At 42.8% G+C, this 18,169-nt stretch overlaps 1 protein-coding gene and 2 non-coding genes across 5 annotated transcripts in view; all 3 read left to right on the plus strand.

Moving 5' to 3' along the window:
* Positions 1-616: 616 nt before the first annotated feature.
* The window catches only part of ATG16L1 (autophagy related 16 like 1), a 28,445-nt gene continuing 10,892 nt past the window's right edge, over positions 617-18,169 (plus strand). The window contains exons 1-14 of one of the 3 annotated variants that reach the window (XM_050965265.1): positions 617-699; positions 1,106-1,353; positions 2,342-2,435; positions 6,719-6,824; positions 7,653-7,726; positions 7,936-8,187; positions 8,792-8,857; positions 11,770-11,856; positions 12,361-12,417; positions 12,611-12,658; positions 13,380-13,482; positions 14,495-14,600; positions 15,019-15,089; positions 17,606-17,677. In XM_050965265.1, coding sequence (XP_050821222.1) covers positions 1,239-1,353; positions 2,342-2,435; positions 6,719-6,824; positions 7,653-7,726; positions 7,936-8,187; positions 8,792-8,857; positions 11,770-11,856; positions 12,361-12,417; positions 12,611-12,658; positions 13,380-13,482; positions 14,495-14,600; positions 15,019-15,089; positions 17,606-17,677 — 1,251 coding nt within the window. In that variant the 5' untranslated portion in view covers positions 617-699; positions 1,106-1,238. The remainder of the gene's footprint in view (positions 700-1,105; positions 1,354-2,341; positions 2,436-6,718; positions 6,825-7,652; positions 7,727-7,935; positions 8,188-8,791; positions 8,858-11,769; positions 11,857-12,360; positions 12,418-12,610; positions 12,659-13,379; positions 13,483-14,494; positions 14,601-15,018; positions 15,090-17,605; positions 17,678-18,169) is intronic. The other 2 variants (XM_050965266.1, XM_050965267.1) reach the window with 2 other exon arrangements.
* LOC127057383 (small Cajal body-specific RNA 6) lies at positions 13,793-14,067 on the plus strand. The gene has a single exon (XR_007776106.1). It is a non-coding gene; the product is annotated as a small Cajal body-specific RNA 6 (non-coding RNA).
* Positions 15,935-16,201, plus strand: LOC127057382 (small Cajal body-specific RNA 6). Its single transcript, XR_007776105.1, has one exon. It is a non-coding gene; the product is annotated as a small Cajal body-specific RNA 6 (non-coding RNA).

An 18,169-nucleotide genomic window follows, 5' to 3' on the forward strand; every position in this document is an offset into this window, starting at 1 on the left:
CCCCGCCACAGGACACCACAAACCATCACCCCCTGGTATCTCCAGCCGAGAGGCCACACGGGCAGAGGGTCCACCACGGACCCGGCACACCTCGCCACAGCCACACCCCGACAGCAGGAGACAGCGACACCGGGCCTGGTCTGCCCCGCAAGCGCTACACCGGCCTGAAGAGGTCCGTCGGGCCTGCGCCCAGCCCCACAGGAAGCAGGCGGGGCGGTTCCGTTAACGGGCGAAGTGTCTAGGCAGGTCAAACCCCGACCCCGTTTCTCTGCGGCTTTTGGCGCCACCCCCAAGATGGCGGCGACCTTCCTCTATTTGTGCCACCTTCAAGATGGCGGCGCGGTGAGAGCCCGTCTATCGGTACCGCCTCTAAAATGGCGGCTCGGGGAGGCCCTCCCCCGACTTACCATGTTGTGCTGAGGTGGCCAGCGTGTTCGCCGGATAGCGATTGTGACTCGCCCGTAGCGAGCCCAGTGAAGGCGCCGCCTGTGCTGGCAGAGCCTGCGATGTCCGCTAGGGCTCTGACTGGAGGCGGCTGCTGTCCGGGCCGGGTAGCCCGGCGGCGGCGGAGGCAGCCGGCAACGGCTTTATTGTGCGACGCGGAGCGCTCAGGCCCCCGGTGATGTGCATCTCGGGAGAATGGCGCCGGTGGGGCGCGGCCGAGCGGGACAGTGGCTGTGTCCAGGCTAGGGAGTGGTGGTGAGGCCTCCGCCTGTCCGAAACATCCGGGGAGCCGGGCCCTGCCGCGCCCGGCTCGTCCCTAGACCTCTCCCGAGTCTGTCACTGTCCTCTCCGCCCGCCCTGCTGCCAGGTGCCCTTTGCCCCGCCCAGGCTGTGCGCCCTGCTCCCCCCCACCTGCCCCATCTCCCCGCCCTGCTGGTAGTTGACCACTTCGCTAACCCCTCCCCCGGCTCTGCCCCCTGTTGCCCTGCTCAGACTGTGTGCCCCCCCTTTCCCCCTCCGTCAGTGTGTCCTGCCCTTACTCAACCCCCGCAGTCTGCATTTCTCTTCCCTGCCCGAGTGTGTTCCCTGCTCCCTCCCCACTACAGTGGCCCTGGTCCCGTCTGCGTCTCTCTCTGCCTGTGCGCCCTTCTGGCCCCTCCAGAAACCACGAGGTCCTGAGCACTGGGAAGTCGCAAGGCTCTGCGTGCGAGGGTGTTTGTGGCAGGAGTAACTTGCTTAGCCTGGTTCCGCTCAGCGCAGTAGAAAACCGGGACGCTGAGGCCAGTGCTGGTGAGATGACTTCTGGGCTCAAAGCAGCTACTTTCCCCACGTGGAAACGACACATTGCAGAGGAGCTGAGGCGCCGCGACCGGCTGCAGAGACAGGCCTTTGAAGAGATCATCCTCCAGTGTAAGTGTGTGTAACGAACCACAGTTATGTTCTGCAACCTCAGTAGCATACTTCTAACTATAGCAGTGTTGGTGCCCGCTGCATCCCACAGTTCCCAAAGTTGTTAACGTTATAAGCACCTGAAAATGGGGATATAATTGAAAATGTTGGGCAACCTTAACCATGATCATTACTGTTCACTGCATATAATGAAAGACAAAAGCACTGGTTTGTTGATGCTTAAGTGTAGTATTTCACGTTTAATATGAGAGACAAGCTGGTTTCAGTTCAATCCATCTGCACTGTGGATGGTATGAGCAGTATCTTTTCATCTTTTAAGGTACTTCCTCTAAGGCATTGTTCTGGTATTTGTTGGAGTGAAGCCAGCACTAGTGTTGCCTGTACTGACTTTTAGTTGGGAGTGTTAAGTCTGTAGTGTTGGTCTTGTCCAATACAGTTGCTTTTCACTTTGAGCTTGTTTTTTGGCCATCTCTTTTACCTGTAGTTGCAACATGAGCAAATAGAAGCAAATGGCTGGTCCCCAACTGTTGTGCTACCATGCTAACCCTAACTTGTTACTTTTTTTCCCCTGTAGTGTGAAATAGTGTTCTAGGGCTGTATTACAAATATTAGAGGGTTGGTTGTGTTCTATAGGCTGCACTTTGGTTGCCTTTGCCTGGGATGAGTTCAAGGATGGATTCTTCAAACCTGTATTCCCATGAGAAGTCCTACATTTATCAATAGCAGTACATATGAGTAAGGACTACTTCTGAATAAAACTTTGCAGAATTAGTCTCTACTTTTTCAGTTTCTGAGAGGTTATCTAAGCCTGAGTAGGAATAAAACCACTGTCTACCAAAGTCAAAACGGGGTGTGTGTATCACAGTGTGACATAGTATCATATGATGAGTTGGTGTAGGATTAACTACAAGATCCTGAAATCTTATAAATGGAGAGAGCTGGTTTTGCTCCTCACTTGTTTTTTAATTGTACTTTCTTGTCCTGTTAGATAACAAGTTGCTAGAGAAGACTGATCTCCATGCTGTGCTGGCTGATAAGCTGCAAGCAGAAAAGTATGACTTGCAAAGCAGACATGAGATCAGGTACTTGGAGTTCTTTTTCAATCGAGATGAACGTTTCAGTCAGCTGTCTCTCATACACTAAAATTCATGCATATACATCCAGTCTCTCTAGATTACTACAGTAACTTGGAACCAAATATTCCAATAGCTCCTGATAAACCTAGATTAGGTTGTAGACCACTTCATTACAAGGTCTTGCAATTGTTACCCAGTTTAAGTCCATTCTTGTGGGAAGCTATCTTACAAATAGATTTTCAGACAGATAATGATTTATGTGGTCATTTGTTAGCAGCCTCTGTATTTGATATGGCCTAAATTGGACTATTATGCTGTTGGACATATTTGCCCCATAACTTTCATACTACTTCTCACTGTTGGTTTACAATACCACTTCAGTCAGTAACTTTGTCCACTTTCATAAGCACTGTAGAGAAAGACCAGGTCTGTACTTAAGGTAGAGGTTTTCAGACTTGGTAGCTTCATGGTCTCATGAGTCATGAAGACTTCCATAGGGAGGAAAATGAAGTGGTAGAGTGCATTCTCTTCTCCCCTTATCCCACCTCACCCCCACCCCCCCCATGCCAAAAAAAGCCTGGTGGCCAATAGCTTCAGAAAGTGTTATTGCTTTAGGAAAAACCCAGGTACTGCAGGTGGTGATAGTGCTGATGGTTCTATTTGCATTTGAGTCCATACTAATCCAATTCCCTAACATAATGCAACATATAGTTCCATGTGTTGACAGCCTGTGAACAGTAACAGATCAGGACCAATATTATTGCAATAAGGGCACAATAGTAGACTTCAATATTCATGACAGTTATAAAGTCAATGCATACAAATTGCTTCACCAACCAACGAAGTGCAGCTACCTCTAGAGTGGAAAACATGTTGTGTAAAACCACTGTATGCTGTTGAGGATAGGAAATGAATAATACTATGTACTACATAAACTGCAAGTGAAACATTAGGCAAGTAGAATGTAATTAGTTGAAATAGAATTTGACCCATACCATAGGCAAAACATTAAGTAACTAGAGCAGGGGTCGGCAACCTTTCAGAAGTGGTGTGCCTGAGTCTTCAGTTATTCACTCTAATTTTAAGGTTTCGCGTGCCAGTAATACATTTTAATGTTTTTAGAAGGTCTCTTTCTATAAGTCTATAATATAGAACTAAACTATTGTTGTATGTAAAAGTAAATAAGCTTTTTAAAATGTTTAAGAAGCTTCATTTAAAATTAAATTAAAATACAGAGCCCCCTGGACCAGTGGCCAGGACCTGGGCAGTGTGAGTGCCACTGAAAATCAGCTTGCGTGCCGCCTTCGGCACACGTGCCATAGGTTGCCTACCCCTGAACTAGAGTGTAATTACTTGTTAGAAATTGACCAGCACACGGGCTGATAGCCTTATGAAAAATCTCAAAGGTTCTTTGGTGACCAAAATATTTAAGGTTGTACAAGTATCTGCTGTGGCAAAAGCTATGTTTGTGGGGATTGTAACAGGCTGCCCTGCCATCTGAAATAGATTCTTAGTTGTGCCTTCGATAGCCAACTTTCATTTGTGGGAGGCTACACCCAACTGGATAATAGTGTAAGAGGAAAGATGGGGGTGAGGACTACAGTACATATAAACAAAGCCTTACAAGTAAAAGCCTAAGCCTTACTCTGGAAGTGCCCTCAGTATACTCTTGTATATGTTGATAAGAAGTGAATCCCACAGCCATGGGTCTCTGAGAGACTGTCTTTACCTGCCCTAAAGACTTGGGTGGGGAATGGCTGGTTCCACCTGGTAAGTCACAGGATAACAGACGTTCCCTCAGGACTTTTTACACTACCTTTTGGACATGCAGATGTCTGGCAATACATTGCTTCTTATTACCATATTGGGCCACTGGGTCAGTGCTACCTGGGTAGGAAGAATAAGTTATCAACACCACTTCCTGAAAACCTAGTCGTCTTGTTCTATTGGTGACCTGGTTTGCACCTACTTAGCTTGTGAGATCTAATGTAAGAACAACCCAAGGTGGTATGGTTTCAGGCAAAATAGAAATATTTGTTATCATGTAAACTAAAATGAGAGAGGGAAGTTTGACATGACCACATTACAAGAGTCTCTCTCGCATTCATTTCCCTTCAGAACACTAATCTGTCACTCTGACTCCTTTCTGATTTTATGGTCTTCAGAGCAGATTAGCTAGGTCGTCCCATCTCTCCCCCTCTTCTTCTTCGCACCAAGTGCCAAACATAGGATGAGTACACAAACAAACAGTGCACATTTCCTTCTACTGCTTAGGGTTACTAATATGTCTATATTTTTTTCCAATTTTCATTGTTTTAGAAAAACTGGTTTTGTTTTTTTTAACTTCTAAAAAAGTTGTTGATTTGCTTGAATTGTATCTTTTAAAAATTGACCTTCATGTTCCTGTGTGTGATCTTCCAAAAAGCATAAGAGATTTTGGTTATAGTGATGGGTAGTGTATCGTTTATATTAGTTTCTAGTGGCTCCAACCTGATCAGGACTCTGCTGTGCTGTACAAACAGAATAGGACAGTACCAGTTCTCAAGGAGCTTACAACTTCTGTAGAGAAGATAAAGTGTGGGAGAAGAAACAGAGGCACAGAGAGGGCAAATGACTTTCCCAAGATGTTGCAACAGATCAATAGCAGATCAGGGAATAGAGCTTGGGTCCCCTGATTCGCAGTCCATTGCCCTATCCCCTGGAACATGCTGCCTTCTGAAGAACTCTAGACTCTATCGGCTCCCTCCACAAGCCACTTTAAATGCACCCAAACTTGCAGTTTTTGCAGTCCTTGGGGTATTATATAAAAAAACTTAATCTTGCTTCTGTTTTAACCTAAAATCAGGAACTCTTAATGTAATAACTGGGTCTAAATTCTGTTTAGTAGGTGATAAGAATGTGAACTCAGTCCCTGGAAAATCAAGGAACCCTTCCAAACTAAATAAAATTATGCTGGGAGGAGAGGGTGTTATGGGCTCTATCTCCCCCATTAACAGACTAATGTATAAAAATAGACTGAAAAGTAGTTCCATAAGTAGAGTGACAACTTGTAAATTAAAAATAATGCAATTAGTAACTGACAGCATTGGGTGTACGGCATGCTGTAAGACTTGTTCACCCTAGGTTAGGACTCAACTTGTGTAGCATCTTATGCACTTCCCCAAATCCTCTGAAGAAAAATTAAACATTTGTAAAGTAACAATCAGAACAGGAGAGAAATTGAAAACCTGCCATGTACAGGAAAGGGCTAAATTATTTTCATCGAAGACTTAGGAAGAGGCAAAAAGATGGAGGTAAGATATTCTAGATATAAGAAGCTTTAGAAGGAAAAAACATTTTCACAAAGAGGTGAGAGTAGGTGGAGGAGATCAGGGCTAAATGAGCTAAGGAAGTGGGGAGAGGAAGACAAGATCCGTGAGGAATAGGTCCAAAGAGAGAGGTTTTGTTGTATAACCTCAAATGCATGTGGGAGTTAGTGAAATTCTTGGAATATAAAGACTATGTCAGAAGGCAAGCAGCAGCAACTCTGCATGTCCTGTGGTGGGGAGATCAAGTTTAGGGAGGTGCAAGAAAAGATGAAGGGATTGATGAAGGGTAGTCAGGGAAATGGTGTCAGGAGGTGATGGTATATCTGAAGGCATACAGTTGAGAGAGGAAAAAGTAGAATTACGTGACAGGGATGGGTACAACAACATGATGGGAAAGGTGAGTTCTAGGTCAGGAATGAACCCTTCCACCCCCAACTCCAGGAGAGAGAAAGAAACAAAAAACTTTAAGAAACGAACTGAAAGTCTGAGCTGAGGATTATGGAGTAGTACTGGAGAGTACTCCTCTTGTCCAAAAGAACTACTTCTGTCATTAAGACCTGTAGCTGAAGAGAGTTAAGTCACATGTTTGCTGACTTGAGGAAAGCAGAATGTGTCCCTACTTCTAGGATGCAAAGACCTCAAGTATTTTTGTATACTTCTTGACAGGGAGTTTCAAGAGGGTTATTGAAGGATGCATTATATGATGATTTAAATGTCATGCCTGACTAGGTCTGGCTGTTTTAATGGGGGGATAATAGTCTGCCTATACATCCCATGAAGAATTTACAAATATGCATGAGAGTTCCTTTCGTAATAAATTTCAATACAGGGAGGTTGCCTGGAGGGTTTTAACTCCACCTTAATTTCTGAATGTAGTTACACGAATTTGAAATTGCAGGAGATGCTGTTATGAGGCTAACTAGGCAGAGGCTCAGAAGCAATCAACTTCTAGCTTGTGAAATCTCTCCTCTAAAATTCCAGTCCAGGGCATGATGGCACAAGGAATGAAGCTCAATTGCAGGAAATGGCCCAGCTGAGGATTAAACATCAAGAGGAGCTGACAGAGCTGCATAAAAAGCGTGGCGAGGTTAGAAAGTCCTCTTTCATGTATTGTGTGGCCTACTTGTGGCCCTTTGTGAGCATGGTGTCTGTGCAGTAATTATCTAAAGCTATTGGATTCTGATCCTGTTTCATTATCTTTGCTATTGTCAAATTTAAACTTCTGATAGGTTTGTTACCCCTTGACACTTCTCAGTTGCAGAATGTTCAACCTGTTCATGTGATTGACTTGTAATATTCATTGTTATAGTTCAAAGGATTTGCTTTTCCTGCATAAGTGAATCTTCTGGTTGCTACTTTATTTCAGCAAAGAGTCCTATGACACCTTATAGACTAACAGACGTATTGGAGCATGAGCTTTCGTGGGTGAATGTTGCATCTGACGAAGTGGGTATTCATCCATGAAAGCTCATGCTCCAATACGTATTTTAGTCTATAAGGTGCCACAGGACTCTTTGCTGCTTTTACAGATCCAGACTAACAGGGTTACCCCTCTGATGCTACTTTATTTCTGTGCTTTTTGTGATATTTGAAAAAAGTGAAGATTTGTTCCTCATATTCACCCTCAATGTTTGATGTGGCTGTGTCCAAAGGAGCCTTTCTGTCTGACAGAGCTGAGATACTAAGGGATAGTAACAGTGATGACAACTACTCGTAAGTAGTAGACTTTCCAGTCTGATACTGTCTGCTAGTACTGTGTCCAGAACTGTTTGCTATCTTTGAAGAAGAGGACGTTCTGAAAGATGCACACATTACTTATAAAGTTGAACTGACACATTCTGACTAGGAGCCAGTGAATGGCTGGTGTACAGGTGGCATCCCTGCATTTTTTTGTAATTATCTTTTCTCTCCTTAGTTGGCCCAGTCAGTGATTGATTTGAATAACCAAATGCAGCAGAAAGACAGGGAGATGCAGATCAATGAAGCAAAGTGAGTAGGAGCAATTTCTTCTTTGTGATGTAGGGCATGAGACCCAGATTTTTGGTCAGGTGTTTGTTTTGTATTACAGTAGTGCCTAGGAGCCCCAGTCATGAACCAGGACACTGTTGTGCTAGGTACAGTACAAACACAGACCAAAAAGATGGTCTCTGCCTCGAAGAGTGTTTTCCATTGTGTTACTTATGCTGTTGCTCTTCCAGGATTGCAGAATACATGCAAAAGATCTCTGAGCTGGAAACAGAGTGCCAGGAACTGCGCAGCAAGCTGCAAGAACTTGAGCGAGCCAATCAAACACTGAAGGATGAGTATGATGCTCTCCAGATCACCTTCACTGCCCTAGAAGAGAAACTGAGGAAAACTACTGAAGACAACCAAGAGCTGGTCACACGTTGGATGGCAGAGAAGGCTCAGGAAGCTAATCGGCTCAATGCAGAGAATGAGAAGGACTCGAGGTGAGATGTTGACCATATATTTGGTAAAATAAGTGTGGTTTGAGTATGCCGGCCCTTGAGGGACCATTGTCTCCTAGAGTCTTCTGTCTACTCTGAAAACCTAGACATTCAAGGCAGAAAAGATTCTGGAACTTCATGTTCATCCAGTGGGGCTAGCAAAGTAAAGTATATTCTCTGAGGCTTTGTCTAGTTGTAAATAACTAAAGTAATGGCTTTTCCACTATTTCCTCAGGAAACTATTCTAATCTAACAGATCAAACAGCTGGAATATGTCTTCTGATTTTACCACGCTTGTGTCAGATATGGTTACTCCTAGTTTTACTCCCTTGAACTAATCTTAACAGTTTCTTCATTTTCTGTATCCCGTTAGCTTAGTCGCTATTTGACCAAGCAATGCATTAACTTGAATCAGTTCCTTGTAACTTTTGGTTAACAGCCATATATGCAGTCTTCAAAGTGTGCTCTTTCCAAATGCAGCTTACATACTTGCCTCCTTGGCATGTGATGCCTGTGTGTTAGCATCATATAATGTCACTAGATTTCTTTGTTGACATATCATTATAAGGTTGTGCTTATGTAAAGAACTTTGTTTTTTCCCCTCCAGGAGGCGACAAGCCAAGTTGCAGAAAGAGCTAGCAGAAGCTGCCAAGGAACCGCTGCCAGTTGAACAGTAAGTAACCCTGATTTCAGGCAGTAGAGGTGTGCCAAAACTGAGGTCTGGGAAATAAATCTGTTCTGTTTCTCCTGTCTGGTGTGAAAGGTGTCCCTTCTCATCACCATGCATGAATGTATTTTTATTAGGGCTGTCAAGCGATTAAACAATAATAGAATACCATTTACTTAAATATTTTGTATGTTTTCTACATTTTCAAATATATTGATTTCAATTGCAATACAGAATACAAAGTGTACAGTGCTCACTATATATTTTTTATTACAAATATTTGCACTGTAAAAATACAAAAGAAATAGTATTTTTCAATTCACCTAATACAAGTATTGCAGTGCAATCTCTTTATCATGAAAGTTGAACTTACAAATGTAGAATTATGTACAAAAAATAACAGCATTCAAAAATAAAGCAATGGAGAACTGTACAGCCTATATGTCCACTCAGTCCGACTTCAGCCAATACTCAGACAAACAAGTTTGGTTACAATTTACAGGAGATAATGCAGCCTGCTTCTTGTTTACAATGTCACCAGAAAGTGAGAACAGGTGTTCGGATGCCACTGTTGTAGCCGGCGTCCCAAGACATTTACATGTCAGATGCGCTAAAGATTCATATGTCCCTTCATGCTTCCACCACCATTCCAGAGGGCATGTGTCCATGCTTATGATAGGTTCTGCTCGATAACGATCCAAAGCAGAGCAGACTGACGCATGTTCATTTTCATCATCTGAGTGAGATACCACCCTCAGAAGGTTGATTTTCTTTTTTGGTGTTTCGGGTTCTGTAGTTTCCGCATCTGAGTGTTGCTCTTTTAAGACTTCTCAAAAAATGCTCTATGTCTCATCCCTTTCAGATTTTGGATAGCACTTCAGATTGTTAAACCTTTGGTCAAGTGATGTAGCTATTTTTAGAAATCTCACATTGGTACCTTCTTTACATTTTGTCAAATCTGCAGTGAAAGTGTTCTTAAAACGAACATGTGTGGGGTCAGCATCCAAGACTGCTATAACATTAAATATATGGCAGAATGTGGGTAAAACAGAACAGGAGACATACAATTCTCCCCCAAGGAGTTCAGTCACAAATTAACTTTTTTTTTTTCGATGAGCATCATCAGCATGGAAGCATGCCCTCTGGAATGGTGGCCGAAGCATGAAGGGTCATATGAATGTGTAGCATACCTGGCACGTAAATACCTTGCAGTGCCAGCTACAAAAGTGCCATGCAAATGCCTGTTCTCAATTTCAGGTGACATTGTAAATAAGAAGCAGGCAGCAGTATCTCCCGTCAATGTAAACAAACTTGTTTGTCTTAGCTATTGACTGAACAAGAAGTAGGACTGACTGGACTTGTAGGCTCTAAGGCAGGGGTCGGCAACCTTTCAGAAATGGTGTGTGATGAGTCTTCATTTAATCACTCTAATTTAAGGTTTTGCGTGCCAGTAATGCATTTTAACGTTTTGAGAAGGTCTCTTTCTATAAGTCTATAATATATAACTAAACTATTGTTGTATGTAAAGTGAATAAGGTTTTTAAAATGTTTAAGAAGCTTCATTTAAAATTAAATTAAAATGCAGAGCCCCTCCCCCTCGCTCCCCAGACCAGTGGCCAAGACCTGGGCAGTGTGAGTGCCACTGAAAATTAGTTTCCATGCTGCAGGTTGCCTACCCCTACTCTAAAGTTTTACATTATTTTGTTTTTGAGTGCAGTTATGTAACAAAAAAAAAAAATCTACATTTGTAAATTACACTTTCACGATAAAGAGATTGCACTAGAGTATTTGTGTGAGGTGAATTGAAAAATACTATTTCTTGTTTCATTTTTACAGTGCAAATATTTGTAATAAAAATAATGTAAAGTGAGCAGTGTACACTTTGTATTCTGTGCTATTAATAGAAATCAATATATTTTAAAATGTAGAAAAACATCAATATTTAATAAATTTCAGTTGGTATTTTGTTGTTTAACCGTGCGATTAATCAGGATTAATTTTTTAAATTGCGATTAATTTTTTTGAGTTGATCGCTTGAGTTAACTGCGATTAATCGACAGCCCTAATTTTTATAGAGTATTAGGGTAAATTACATTTTTATCTTGAGTAATTGGGGGGAGGGATAGCTCAGTGGTTTGCGCATTGGCCTGCTAAACCCAAGGTTGTGAGTTCAATCCTGGAAGGGGCCACCCAGGGATCTGGTACAAAAAATCAGTACTTGATCCTGCTAGTGAAGGCAGGGGGCTGGACTCAATGACCTTTCAAGGTTCCTTCTAGTTCCAGGAGATAGGATATCACCATTTAAAAAAAAACAACAAACTTGAAAAGTCAGCTTAAAATCAGAAATATGCAGTAAATTTCCTTATTTGTATGTTTATAGAATGAGGAACTCTGCTGTTGTGACTAAGAATATCAACTCAAGTTTGAAAGTCCTAAGGTTCATTCAGTGAATTTGAACTCATATCTCAACAGAATACAATTTCTGTGATGCAGTGCCTTTGGTAGTTGGAATAGTTCTCTTGATTTGGGAGTGAGGACCACTGGAGACACATTTTGGAAAAAATTGGGACTACATGCAACAGTAAAATAGGGTTTCATATGAGAGCAGAGATTGTACAGATTGGAAAAATAGTATCAATTACTTCTGTGCTGGAATGGATTTATGCCTAGATTCTGCTTTGCTTGCTCACTTACTACCTTAAGTATGAAATGCTCATACCTCTGTAAGTTACCAAGTAGGTAATATGCAGATTAACTTTAAACCAATATGGGAACTGGAGAGGGTGTGTATGGGGAGAATATTTGTTCACTTTATTGCTGAATAGAGTTGCTGCCTCTGGGGTTTGGCAAAGGGAGTTGATTACAATGGGCCTTATTTTGACTGATTCAAAAGGAGGCATGTTCCCATACTTCTCCAGGGATGATGATATTGAAGTGCTTGTGGATGAAACTTCTGACCCAGCTGAAGAGACTTCTCCAGTGCGAGCTGTCAGCCGGACATCCAGGTATGTAGACTGATATTCCTGTACCTTTTTAAGGTGCCTTTTGAAATGTCAACATAACCTAAGAAGGGGTAGCAGTTAATGAAAACTGTTGAAAAGCTACTTAACTCCCTTCCCACCTAGACTTAGCACACACATTTCTTACTACAACACAGCAGCAAGGGTGGGTAGAGTTATATGAACAGCCCCCGCCTGCAAGAGTAGGGGTCAATGAGCGATTGACAAGTCTAAACAGAGCTTCAGATTGCTTAAGTCCAATGAAGAAAGTCCTTTCTCAAAGGTTTTTTATAAGGTCCTTAACCTCACCCCCAATTATATATTCCAAGCTGTTTTTAATGGTGACCTGCATGTGCTGCTGCTCCTGCTCCCGTGGGGTCTTCCCTTCTGAGCTTGGGCTGAAAGGGAAAGCATCTTTTCCCAGATACCTGGTGTTGTGAACTGTATTTATTGATCTTCATTTGAACAATCTGTTCATAAGGCTTAAACCTGTCCTCCCCTCCTCTTTAGTAAGCGACTGTCACAGCCAGCTGGAGGCCTTCTGGACTCTATCACTAATATTTTTGGGTAGGTTAGAACACCTTCACCTTTTCTTGTTTTATATATTGGTTTCAACGTACACGAGAATTTCAGTGATGTAAGGAATGCAGATGTCATAATGTCAGCCTTTCTTCTAGTTTCTGCTTTTTTTCTTTTTGTTCTCCTCAACTTCCTGTTTCTTCCATCTTGCCGTATGCTGACCTCTGACCTTTCCCTCCAGTCTGTCTGAGTCTTCCCTTTTGGGACATCACTCTTCTGATGCTGCCAGGTGAAAACATTATCAACTCTTAGTCCAGCATGTGAATATGACACTGAAGTAATGTGGAACCCAGCTTCACTACCCTGCTTAGGCTTCAGATGTTCATAACATTGGCTAGAAACTTTCCAGTTAGCAATTCAGGCAGTCTTTCTGAGTGGAGCAGTATGCGGATTTGGTTCTTTTTAATGACAGTGCTGTAGTCAGCATCTCATTAGTTGAGGTCTCTTCCCCAGTGACTGTGCTGTAGTCAGACCCTCTGGATGGAGTCCTGCATTAGGTGGAAGGTCTTTCTGTAAGACAGCGTTGGAGTCTGGGCTTTCAAATGGGGTACTCCATTGGCTGGGATCTTCTCACAGCCACAGTAATGCAGTCTGAACTAGACACAGTGGTGGGGTTGCAGTCTGTCCCTCTAAACTCATTGTGATGTTTACGTTGTTTGACTCCTTAGTGCAAGAAAAGATGCCTACTCAGACATTAGGTTGGCAGTGAAGTTGATAGTGTGGGAGCAAACTAAAGTTAAGCTTGGTAAGAAAATGCAGGCATGAACTGATGTAATGTAATCTGATAAAATGCAGTCCAGAAAGGAGAGAGGGAAGAATGAATGATTTTGGCCTAGTCTCTCATCCACCCCACAGTTATAGTCGGGCTCATCCAGGTCTGTGCCTGCCACTTTGAGAGAAACTGCATCCACTCTTTTATTTAACATATTTTTCTGTGTGTCCCATCACAGGAGACGCTCTCTGTCCTCATTTCCTGCTCCCCAGGAAAATGTAGATGTGCATCCAGGTTCCAGTAAAGAAGTGAGAGTGCCCACTACTGCAGTGTATGTCTTTGTAAGTATATCCAGGAACTACAAGTTTCTTCAAACTCTTCTTGCCTAAGAAGAGGAGAATTTGGTCTTTGAGTAGCAAATGCTGTGTGGGATAATATGGCTCTGTTTGTTTAAACTGCTCCAGGTAATATTTTAAATCTAGAAAATGACTCATAAATTGGCAAAGCAGCTAGGTCCATTTAATCCGTATTGACTTTACTCTCAGCCTAGATATCCACCTAAAACAAAAATTCACTCAAGTGCAAGCATCCTTCACACGTTCAGTGTTCCTTCTTTTGTGGTCATAGTTAAGTTAATGTATGTTTTGCTGAGGTCAATGATGACTAGTAAAAGGTCTGATTGCACAAAAGAATCGCACTCCCATTACCCGTTCAGCTCCCAGCAGTCTCTCTTTATCCCATCGTGCTATAGCAGTGCTGTGATTGAGGGAGAGGCTGCTGACAATTTAGGATAAGTTCAGTGCCTGTTATCCACAGTTTAAGGAAGCATGGCCCTGAATATCATCCAACAGAACCAATTAAGGAGTTTAGGGTGTGGGGTGTCTTGATTTGCGGTGTGTGTGATCTCAAGTTTTCAAGCTGAGACCTCTTCTGTATGTTATGGAATAGTGAGGCCATTTTTGAGTCTGAGTCTGTGCAAGGCAACTCTGAATTATTCATTTTATAGCTGGAAAATATTGGAGCAAACTCTTGTGAACCAGTCACTTGCTTTGAATGCTCACTTATTAGAGATGGCTGCTGCATGGCTAAAGAAATCCCAGAGATTTCCTATACTCATCCTAGTACCTGGGTAATCCACCTGAGTTTTTGTGGTATTCTGATTTGTTTAATATAGGCTTTGCTAATTTTATTTAGTATGGGCCTTCTGCATATGAAAGATGATCGCATTTGGGCTAGATCACAATTGTGTGCAAACTACTCTTCAGCAAGCTCTGTATGGGGCTACAGACTGTTTGGTGCTGATGTCATTTGGGGTGGCTATGATTATTGTTTTTTTGCTCCCCTTCCCCCAAGGATGCACATGATGGAGAAGTGAACGCAGTGCAGTTCAGTCCTGCTTCCCGATTACTAGCAACAGGAGGCATGGATCGGAGAGTTAAACTCTGGGAAGTCTTTGGAGGTAAGCTTCTGCTCTGAGTTATTGTGTGAAGTGACATAGGCCAAAAAGAATACTTTGTGTCTTGTACCAAATTTAGAATCCCATGCAGTTGGCTCATGCAAAATTTATTTTCTCCTAAAGTTTTTAACTCAGTTGCTGGTGTTTTTAAGTTGAGGATGCTGTTCTGCAGTTCCAGACAAACACTATATAAGTGTGAAGCAGTTATGTTAAATCAGCTGAAATACTACTCGGAACTGTGAAGTAAAGCCAGGCTCAAGCAAACTTATCAAAAGCCAGTGCCACTATGTAATTCGTTTTTGTTTTGCTGTGGTAATTCTCCCAGTGTATTGGCCAAATGGAGCTAACACAGAAGTTCAAATCCTTCCCCCAATTTGTATCCGCTCCAATCCATTGCTTATTTGTTTCTTTCTGCATACAGACAGATGTGAGCTGAAAAGTTCTCTCTCTGGCAGTAACGCAGGGATTACGAGTATCGAATTTGACAGTGCTGTGAGTATTTGTGTAATACCCATAGTCTGTGTTTGGGGAGAAATTAATTGCAGTAGCTTGTGCTCGGCTACCAGTTTCACCCATATGCTTTGAAATTCATTCGCAAAGAAACAAGTTAAAATACGTGTAGGAATACCTGACAAACATTTTAAAATACTGTACAAAACTTTTTTATACGTAGGCTGAACTCTAGTTTCAAAGGGACACTTCAGTGAATTAAGCTTAACCAAATTAAGGCCACTGTATTATGAATAGGAGTATGTCTACACTTAAAACACGACAGCAGCACTGTTCCAGCGCCTCAGCATAGACAGACACGACAGCAGCGGGAGGGGTTCTCCCATTGCTGTAGTTAATCCACCTCCCTGGGAGGCAGTAGCTAAGTCATTGGAAGAATTGTTATGTCTACACCGTTGGATCATCATAGCTTTGTCTCAAAGTATTGAATTTTCACACCCGTTAGAATCATAGCTATAACAATGTAAGTTCCCAGTGTAGACCAGGCCTAGGAATATCCACGTGGGTTTAATGCAGTTTAATTTATCCACTTCAAATTCACACCTGTAGGTAATTTGGATTAACTTTACTGAGTGTCATTCCCCTCTTCCCCCACCCCATAGACATGCCCTAAAACTCTGATCTGCACTTCACTTTTCAGAAGATTCCCAATAGCCCAGATAACTGGATTTTATATGCTTTAAAATGAGCTAGGTCTTACCCAAACTATGAATTTCCACTGCTGCCTTTAAAGCTCCTTGAAACTACTAGAGTTGTATGTATCTGTTCCTGTTGTATGCACTGAGAAATTTTTACAACTTGGTGGTGAGGATTAGATGCCTTACTGAGGTCTGTGATGAATAGTAAAAGGTCTGATTGCCTGAAGAATTACACTTCCATTACTCTTTCAACTCCCAGCAATTTCTCACCCATCATACCTCAGCAATGCTGTGACTGGGGGAGTGTTTGCTGACAAATGGTGATGTGTTCAGTTCATGTTCCCTAGAGCATCACAGGCACAATTCTGATCTGCATCCAACAGAACCAGTCAAAGGAATAAGGGGTTTTGGAGGTGCATATCTGGGTACATGATCTCAAACTTTCTTGCTGAGACCTCTTTCACCGTGTATGAACTGAGGCCAAGTTTGAAGCCATCTTTACAGCTTAGCATTTCTGTGCTTTCACATTACTGATACACCTCCAAAAACATCTTATGTTGGTCTTCACCAGTTCACTAGAGTCCTCAAACTGTGGGGCATCCCTCAGGGGGGCGCAGAGGAATGTCAAGGGGGGTGCAGCGGGCCTGGGAGGGAGCTCATGCCATGCAGCCTCGCTCTGCCCCCAGTCGCAGCCGCCCAGATGCTGAAAGTCTGATTACCCGCAGTAACCGATCTCTGCCCCTGGAGGGTGGGAAGAGCAGCAGCAGTTGCTGCTTTGGGAGTCTGGAGAAGCACTTGGGTGGATACTGTGAGAGAGGTACCAGCAGCTTTCGCCTCCTGCCCTGGGCACAGCTCCCCCTCCCTTGCCCCACTCACACTTCCCCATCCCTGGAGTGTGGGTCCCCCTCCCCTGTCATGCCCCACTAAACCCTCACCCCGACTCCTGAGGGGTAGTGGTGTGGACTGAGCAAGGTGGAGTTGTGATTGAGAAAGTTTGGGGACCACTGCACTAGAAGATTGGCTGGTGTTGCTAACCTGCCTGGAGAAACTTGTTCTGATCTAAGTGGCTTGATCACATAGCAGATCTTGTCAGTTAGAACACATGCATTCTGAGTTCCATTATATTTTTTCTGAATCAGTGAGTCACCTGAGACTGACAGGCACAAGCCTTGTCCTCGTGGAATTTTTATTGAGAAATAACTTTGCCATAGTGTCTTGAAATAGGATCTCTGTCTAGAGTGACAGGAAGGAGCCACCACCCTCAGGATACTCTATATCCATTTGTCCATCTCCTGACCCTAACTTAATTGGTTTTTACTACCTCTGTTGAGAACCCTGTAGTTGGGAGTGAAATTGACAAGAATCAGGCCAATCCAACTCTGCAGTTTGGGTCAGCTAGGCCTAATAGCAGAGGCAGATGCTGGAGATATTTTTGTGGAAGGAGAGGGAAAAAATAGAGACTGGGTGGGGTGAAGGCAAACTAGTAGAAAATCCCACTATCCTTGCAGCAGCAAGGAGGTTATGAGTAGAAATTGTTTGGAAAGAATGTCCCTCCCTTCCAGCACTGTGGCCATTATTCCTTTCATAGCCAATTGTTTTGGGAATCTGGACATGGCTCATGAAAAAATTACATCTTTGTTAAAAATATCTTGAAAATTTTCTTCCTCATCCAAACTTAATTGCTGCCTCCCTCCCCCAGTTGTTTTCTTAGCAGTATGGCAGTAAAGTGAACCCTGTGGATTGTCAGTTCTAATGACTATCCCATAGTATTGAGACTTTCTTGAAATATTTGCTGGATATAGTAGTTTACTTCTCTCAGTCACTGTGGGAAATTGCCTTAAATCCCTCCTGTTTTCACAGGGCTCTTATCTCTTAGCAGCCTCAAATGACTTCGCCAGCAGAATCTGGACCGTAGATGACTATCGATTACGGGTGAGTCTCCTGCAGAAGGCAAGCAATGTATAGGCTGTTTCTGCCCAGTATTCCCATTTATATTCTTATGAAGGACACTGGAAAATTGCAGATTCCACTGTTTTAGGATCTTGCTAGATTTTTGTTTGTTTTTTTCCCTCTCCTCGCAGAACATTAATTGAATCTTTATCCCTGTTTAATTGAAAAGAGCCTTTACAACATAACCTGATGTACAACCCTGGCGTCTGCACATAGCCTCACAGAAACCTCTCCAGATAAATAGCAACCAAATATACGAACTTTCCTTCCTTCCTCTGCACATAGGAAGTATTAACTTTAGAACCATTTAAATGTTAAGAAACAGCAGTCTTAAGGACCCAAAGGCTGTAGCATGGTTCAGAGTTTTAGTTAAAACACAGTTCTGTTTCCTAGAATAGATGCATTTTAACTGAGTAGGGGCCAGTCTGGGTCCCTGGCTCAATTATTGAAGTAGACAAGCCCTGAAGCACTAGT

This window comes from Gopherus flavomarginatus, chromosome 8, assembly GCF_025201925.1.
Source record: "Gopherus flavomarginatus isolate rGopFla2 chromosome 8, rGopFla2.mat.asm, whole genome shotgun sequence".
Classification (NCBI taxonomy): domain Eukaryota; kingdom Metazoa; phylum Chordata; order Testudines; family Testudinidae; genus Gopherus; species Gopherus flavomarginatus.